General features: G+C 69.4%; 1 protein-coding gene across 1 annotated transcript; it reads right to left on the bottom strand.

Annotated features, from left to right (window-relative positions):
- Positions 1 to 3,217: 3,217 nt before the first annotated feature.
- Positions 3,218 to 7,298, bottom strand: LOC107199181 (microtubule-actin cross-linking factor 1-like). The gene is made up of 10 exons (XM_015616521.3): positions 7,026 to 7,298; positions 6,602 to 6,716; positions 6,366 to 6,532; positions 5,424 to 5,586; positions 5,195 to 5,349; positions 5,042 to 5,116; positions 4,653 to 4,770; positions 4,332 to 4,525; positions 4,134 to 4,254; positions 3,218 to 3,998 (listed from the first exon to the last, which is right to left on the bottom strand). The coding sequence occupies exons 2-10, from the start codon at positions 6,708 to 6,710 to the stop codon at positions 3,952 to 3,954; spliced, it is 1,149 nt and encodes a 382-aa protein (XP_015472007.1). The 5' UTR covers positions 6,711 to 6,716; positions 7,026 to 7,298; the 3' UTR covers positions 3,218 to 3,951.
- Between the last annotated feature and the right edge of the window lie 70 nt (positions 7,299 to 7,368).

Genomic DNA, 7,368 nt, shown 5'->3' with positions numbered 1-7,368 from the left:
ACACGGGCTGGCCCCAGAGCTGGGTCAGAGCTGCCATCAGCACCAGCCCACGCTGCACCGAGGCCTCCAGCCCTGCCAGCCTCGGCTGTCAGCGTGCCACTGCCTCCAGCCCCGCCGGTGTCCCAGCCCTGGGCCTGGCTGGTGCTTTCCGTGGGGCAGGATGGGGAAGCAGAGGGCTCCAGGCTCTGTCCCTTCCCCAGCCGCACCACACCGAGGTGCTGGGCAAAGGCTTCACCCAGGATGTGGGAGCGAGGGGCAGGCAGGAGAGCCCGGTGCCTGCGGGTGGGAGATGGAGCAGCCTGGGACACGGCTGTGCTGAGGCAGGAGAGCCAGGACGGAGCGGCACAAGCTGGGCTGTGCTTCCCGGGGCTGGGAGAGCTGCCCTGGCACCGGTTCTCTTCACACCCCAGAGAGAGGATAGGAGGTGTCTGGGGGGACCTGGGTGCTCTCACCTTTGCCAGTCCCCAGCCCCGGGGCACAGCCCCACGGTGCACCAGGCTCTGCTGGGTGGGAGGAAGCGAGGAGCTCCAGCTGTGTGGGATGCATGGAATGGAACAAATGTCTGGCAGGCGGTGTCCCCCTCCCAGGGCTCCCCCAGCCAGGGTGAGTGCTGGGGCAGTTGGGCAGCAGGGCAGCACCTGCCCCTGGCTCCCCATGGAGGGGTCAGCCAGCTCCAGGACAGCAGCTCCAACCCATGAGTGGGGCTGTGGGACTCGGGGGTGGCTCAGGGGTTCACGGCTGAGCACCCAGCCATGATGGTCCCAGCTGGGGCTGATGGTCCCACCTGGCCATGATGGTCCCACCTGGCCATGATGGTCCCAGCTGGCCATGGTGGTCCCAGCTGGCCATGGTGGTCCCAGCTGGCCATGATGGTCCCACCTGGCCATGATGGTCCCACCTGGCCATGATGGTCCCACCTGGCCATGATGGTCCCAGCTGGCCATGATGGTTCCACCTGGCCATGATGGTCCCAGCTGGGGCTGATGGTCCCACCCGGCCATGATGGTCCCACCTGGCCATGGTGGTCCCAGCTGGCCATGATGGTCCCAGCTGGCCATGATGGTCCCACCCGGCCATGATGGTCTCATCTGGCCATGGTGGTCCCAGCTGGCCATGATGGTCCCACCTGGCCATGGTGGTCCCAGCTGGCCATGATGGTCCCAGCTGGGGCCGAGCCTCTAGCCCCTCTCCCCCCTGCTGCCACCCACATCTGTCACCCTGGCACTGCGATCCCTCAGACTCAGCACATGCTGTGGCCAGCAGCCACAGGGAGCCACGGGGGCTCTCCCAGGCCTCCCCTGCTCCCCACCTCATCTCCCTGAGCACGGTGAAGTTCCCGTGGGTGAAGTTCCCGTGGGTGAAGTTCCCGTGTGCCCATTCCTGTGCTCTGTGCCTGTGTCTGTCCGTTGTATCGGTGCCAGCGAAAACACAAAACACTTTGGTGTGGGCCCAGCCACCCCGTGCCTGTTGTCTTCTCCTCCCAAGCCAGCGCCGTTGCCTGGGGCTCAGGATGCGGCTGACACAAGCCGCGGTGCCGGTGGTGCCGGTGGTGCCAGGCACGTTGCCCCGGCTGGGAGTGGTGGGTGAGATTTCCAGAGGCACAGGAATGTGCAACGCAACTCTGGCGGTTCCAGCCGCGCCCGCAGCGCTGCGGGAACGTCCTGGGACGTGTTGGCAGATGTGGCACCGAGAGCCGTGGGCTCAGCCCGGCTCCTGGGGGGCTGTGCCCTGGGCAAGGGGTCCTGCCCTGTGCCAGGGCGCTCGTGGGGCTTCTCCAGCAAAGGGATGTGCCCAGCAGCACAGGCACAGTTCCAGTCCTGGACCCTTTGGCTCTGTGTTTATTCAGGAAAGAAATGAGTGGAGAGAAGGTTTTAGGGTGAAACAGTGCAAAAGCAGAACTGGAAGGCATGAGGACGTGGCCAGGTGACCGAGAGGGCCGGGACTGGGAGGGGACAGCCAGGCAGGGCTGGTGGGGGACCAAAGAGAACAGCCCCAGCCCTCGTGTGCGGTGTCTGGGACTCCCCCAGGGTGCCAGGCAAGGGTGGTGGTGCTGCAATGCCTGAGGAGTCTCCATGCTCAAGGTGCGTTCTGGCTCTTTGGGGGGACACAATCAGTGCCTCCAACCCCCATCCCTTCCCTGACAGGGCGGGCAGGTGATGGATGCACCGCTGCCAGGACCGTGCTGGACATCCCCGGTGTCCAGAGAGCAGCCAGGGAGCGGGGCCTGGCCCGTGCCCCTGCTGCCACCGTGGGCGCCGCTGCTGGGCACAGCAGCGATGCCACGGAAAGGAGGAGCTGCGGCGCGGTGCCCGCTGGCAGCGCTGCAGCGCCTGGGGCTCGCCAGCCGCGGCTCCGGCGCCGGGCGGCTCTGCCGGTGGCACCGGCTGGGGCACACCCGGCTGTGCCCGGCCACCGTGAGCCACCGTGCTGATGGCACCTGCTGTGCTGGGTGACACCCCTGCCCCGAGAGCGGTGAGGGGACAGACAGACTGACAGACTGCAGCCCCTTGTCCTGAGCAGATGGACAGACTGACAGACAGACTGCAGCCCTTGTCCTGAGCACACGGACAGACTGACAGACAGACTGCAGCCCCTGTCCTGAGAACACTGACAGACTGATTGCAGCCCCTCATCCTGAGCACACAGACAGACAGACTGCAGCCCTTGTCCTGAGCACACAGACAGACAGACAGACTGCAGCCCCTTGTCCTGAGCAGACGGACAGACAGACTGCAGCCCTTGTCCTGAGAACACAGACAGACGGACAGACTGCAGCCCCTTGTCTTGAGCAGATGGACAGACAGACTGCAGCCCCTCATCCTGAGCGGATGGACAGACTGACACACTGCAGCCCCATGTCCTGAGCACACAGACAGACAGACAGGCAGAAGCCTCTCGTCCTGAGCACACAGACAGACTGCAGCCCCTCGTCCTGAGCACACAGACAGACGGACAGACTGCAGCCCTCGTCCTGAACACACAGACAGACGGACAGACTGCAGCCCTCGTCCTGAACACACAGACAGACGGACAGACCGCAGCTCCCCATCCTGACATTGGGGTGAGCACACAAGACAGAGTGCAGCCTCCTGTCCCGAGCGGACAGACAGACAGACAGACAGACCGATGGAGCCCTGCTCCGGCAGAGGGGCGGGCAGGCGGATGGGTGGAGCGGGGCCCCTCCCCGAGCAGACAGACGGACGGACAGCCCGGGTGCTGATAGAAAAAGGAACCTCACTACAGTTTATTGTGGCGGCGGTGGGCCCGGGTTACATTCAGCTCTACTGCTGTCCGGTTAGCGGGGTGACACGAGCATGCGGCAGCAGGGCGGGGGTCCCGCTGCCCGCCGCTGGACGGAGCGCGGGCGCCAGGGACCCCCGCCCGTGGCAGGGGGCGGCCGGAGCCGGGGGCCCGTGCGCGCACACCGAAGGCCGAGGGGTGAGGGTTAGCACCAGAAACGGGGCTCGGGTCCGGCCAGGGGTCCCGGTGCCCGGTTACCGAGCCCGGCCAGCTCCCGCCGGGGCACGGGAGGCGGCGTGGGGACCCCCGTCAGAGACGCCGGGTGCCGGGGGTACCGCAGCCGCCCTGAGCTGACGGCACGGGAGGAGGGCAGGGTCCGGCGGGGGGTGCCCGGCTGGTCCCACAGCCCCGGGCACTCGGAGCGGGGCCCCGGGGCTCAGAACCCCCCGCGCTGGCCGCTGGAGCCGTGGGGCGGGAGACCAGAGCCCGGGGAGGGGGCTCGGTGTGTGTCGGGAGATACTTGCATATCCTCTGGAGCGGGCCCCGGCGGGATCGGAGACGGACAGACAGCTCAGCCCCGCTCGGGGGGCCGCAGCGCCGGGCCGGAGACCCGCGGGGGGCGCGGCCGCGGCTTCGCCGTCCTCCAGCCTGGCGGAGGAGGGTCCTGAGTGGGGCCGGCCGAGGGTGCTGGGCGCAGGGCGGGCGCGGGGGTCAGCGGCAGGGGCTGCAGCGCTCCGGAGAGGACCCTTCGGGCGGCTCTGCGAGGGCACGGGGGGTTGGAGCGGGGAGCTCTCCCGGCTCCAGCGCTCCGAGGGCCGGGGGGACAGCCCGGCTCCCCTGTGCCCCCCAGCCCCACGGGGAGGGCAGGAAGCCCGCGGAGGCCCGGTGCTCACCTGGGGGGGCCACAGCCAGGCTCTCCTCAGCCGCACTGAACTGCAGCTCGGCTCCGTCGGGCAGTCCCGAGCCCCGGGAGCGCGGACACCGATCCCCCGAGCGCGTCCTCCGCAGCACCGACTGCGGAGGGAGAGACTCAGTGCCCGGGCACGGGGGTTTGGGGGGTCGGGACTTCAGGGGGGCTCCGCGACCCTTACCTTCCTGGCCAGGGGGCTGCTGGGGGCCGAGGCGCTGCTGTAGAGGCTGAGGCTGGAGTTGGAGCGGCTCGGGGACAGCACTTTGGAGGAGGCGGCCGACTGGTTCCCTGCACACCGGGCGGCGGCGGCGGCGGCTCCGAAGACGTCTGAGGACAGGTACTTCTCGTTGATCTTCAGGTTGGTCCTTCCCTTCACTGGGGACAGCGGGGGCGGTGAGGGGGCGAGCGATGGGGTCGCAGCAGTGCGAGACCCTGGGGAGTGCGGGGAGCCGTGCCCCCCAGTGACCCGCATGGCCCCGCAGTGTGGGACCCCCGCACTCACCTCTGCAGGGGTCGTTCTTCACCAGGAACTCGTCCAGGGCGATCCAGCCCCCACCCACCCGCACCATGAGGGTGCTGCGCAGGATCCGCACCATCCGCAGCTGCTGGGACTCCCCGAACTGCGGGGAAAGGGACGCTGGGGCTTGGGCTGGGCATCGGGAAGGGGTCCCAGAGCAGGCGGCAGCACCCGGACCTGCCCCTCCCTGCGGCCCCCCAGCCCTGCCCTGCCCTCCCACACGGGCCAGGGCTCCCGAGGGCACGGGGATGTGTCCCCCAACCCCCGGGGATGTGTCCCCTCCCTGCCCCGGCCCACGGGCACTGCAGGGCCCCCGCACGGGGCAGGCTGTGCGCGGCTGTCGGAGCGGGCCGGAGCCCCGGGCTGGCGCTTACCCGGTACCTGTTGGCGCTGATCTGCTCCACCTGGAAGCGCTTGGCGCAGTTGCACTGGGCCACCTGCCTGTTCACCTGCGGGGGACGCCCAGCTCAGCCCCAGGCGGGACCCCCACCCTCCCAGCCGCCCCCCGCTGCTGCCCAGCCCCGCACCTCGTCCTGGATCTGGTCGGCGTCGGCGGAGCGGCGCAGCGGGTCGCGGTTGGGGTGCAGGGCACTGACGAACTCGTAGTAGTCGATGAAGCCGTCGCCGTTCATGTCGAAGATGGTGGCCACGGCATTCATCTCCAGGACGTTGGTGGGGAACTCTGTGGGGGGACGGGGACCCTCAGCCCCCCAGTGCCAGCCCCCTCAGCCTCCTCCAGCCCCCCCCGGCACCCACTGGAGGCCAGGACGCTCTCGATGAATTCCCGCTGGCTGATGCGCCCGTCCTGGTCCCTGTCGATGCCGCGGAAAACGTCCAGGACGCGGGACTTCATCTGGCTGATCCACTGCATGTAGCGCTTCCTCCAGACCCCGAAGTCAAAGTGCGCGAACTCCTCCAGCTCGGGGGGGCACACATGGGGATTAACACAACACCGGGACCCCTCAGCTCGGGGGGGGGCACACAGGGGGATTAACACAACACCGGGACCCCCCATGCCCCCCTCAGCTCGGGGGGGCACACATGGGGATTAACACAACACCGGGACCCCTCAGCTCGGGGGGGCACACACGGGGATTAACACAACACCGGGACCCCCATGTCCCCCTCAGCTTGGGGGGCACACATGGGGTTTAACACAACACCGGGACCCCCATGTCCCCCTCAGCTCGGGGGGGCACACGCGGGGATTAACACAACACCGGGACACCTCAGCTCGGGGGGGGGCACACAGGGGGATTAACACAACACCGGGACCCCCCATGCCCCCCTCAGCTCGGGGGGGCACACACGGGGTTTAACACAACACCGGGACCCCTCAGCTCGGGGGGGCACACACGGGGTTTAACACAACACCGGGACCCCCCATGCCCCCCTCAGCTCGGGGGGGCACACAGGGGGATTAACACACCAGCGGGACCCCCCATGCCCCCCTCAGCCCGGCTGACCACGCTGTGCCCGCTGCCGCTCCCAGCCCTGGCAATGGAGGGGGGGGGGTCTCTGCCCAGGACCCCCAACCCTGGGATGTCGAGGTGCACCCATGGCGTGTGCTGGGACCCCCAGCTGCAGGGACAGGGGCTGGGACTGCTGACCCCATTCTGCATCTGACCTGGGGGTCCCAGGGCAGGAGAGGAAGTACTCAGGACCCCCAGGGCAGAGGGACCCCCGGGCTGCCCGTACCTCCCGCAGGCGCTGCAGGGCCGTCTCCAGCCGGTACTGCCGGTCCAGGGCCAGCAGCCAGAGCTGCTGCCAGCGGTGCAGGAGCTGGGCCATCAGGGGTGTCTGGGGCTCCAGCCCCCCGAGCGGCACCGCCGCAGTGCCCTGCGCCTTCCCGCTGCTGCGGCGACCTGCGGACAGCGGGGTGAGGGGGCGGCCGGGGCCCGGGGGGTGCCGGGGGCGGTGATGGGGGTCCTTACGTGTGGCCAGTCTTCGGGTGGCCGGGGGGCCCAGATCCACCGCCAGCTTTCGCTTGCAGCTCTTGGTGACCTTCTCCACGTCAGGCTGCTTGCGGTTCAGCTCCTCCATGAACACCTGCCCATGAACACGAGGCCCTGAGCGCTCGCCGGCACGGCCCCCCCGTGCTCCGCAGACCCCTCCTCGCAGCCCCCCTCCCTGGGCCCTCCCGAGCCAGCAGCGTGACCAGGCTCCTCCAGGGCAGCTGGGACAGGGCTGGGGGTGCTGCCCCCCACGTGCTGAGGGTGCTGAGGTGGGCTCGGACCGCACGATGCAAAAGCGAGCGGCACCACCGGGAGCCCGGCCCAGCGCTCCCCAAAGCCCTCGCTGGGGCCAGGGCTGGGTGCGTGAGGATCCCCAGGCAGAGCCGGGTTTGGGCTCCCTCACCGCGTGCTGGGCACTGAGCTCCTCCAGCTGCTCCACCTCCTCCGGCAGCGGCTCCTGGTCCCGCAGCCCCAGCGCCTCCTCGGCCGCCGTGATCCAGTCCAGGAGCTGCGCCGTCTCCTCCCGCTCGGCCGCCAGCGCTGCCGCCTGCGCCCGCAGCCGCTCGCCCTGCTGCTGCGCCCAGCTCAGCACCTGCGGGGCAGCCGGGGCCGCTGGGGCTCGGGGGAACACGCGCACCCCACCGCCCACCACGAGGTCTCCCGGCTGGGGCAGATGCCACGGGGAACATCACCGGGAGAACAGCACCGGGAGCCGCGGCCACTCCGGCCACGGGACAGGCTCACGG

Source organism: Parus major, unplaced genomic scaffold (genome assembly GCF_001522545.3).
Source record: "Parus major isolate Abel unplaced genomic scaffold, Parus_major1.1 Scaffold480, whole genome shotgun sequence".
NCBI classification, from domain to species: Eukaryota; Metazoa; Chordata; class Aves; order Passeriformes; family Paridae; genus Parus; species Parus major.
Note: the sequence above shows the minus strand (reverse complement) of the source record. Positions and strands in the feature narration are given on the sequence as shown.

Excerpts from the sequence above, each read along its gene's own strand:
- LOC107199181 (XM_015616521.3), bottom strand. The coding sequence starts at position 6,710 with ATGGAGGAGCTGAACCGCAAGCAGCCTGACGTGGAGAAGGTCACCAAG. Across the intron at positions 6,533-6,601 it reads CACCCGAAGACTGGCCACAC|GTCGCCGCAGCAGCGGGAAG; the intron begins GTAAGGACCCCC and ends CGCTGTCCGCAG. Across the intron at positions 4,526-4,652 it reads GAAGAACGACCCCTGCAGAG|TGAAGGGAAGGACCAACCTG; the intron begins GTGAGTGCGGGG and ends CGCTGTCCCCAG.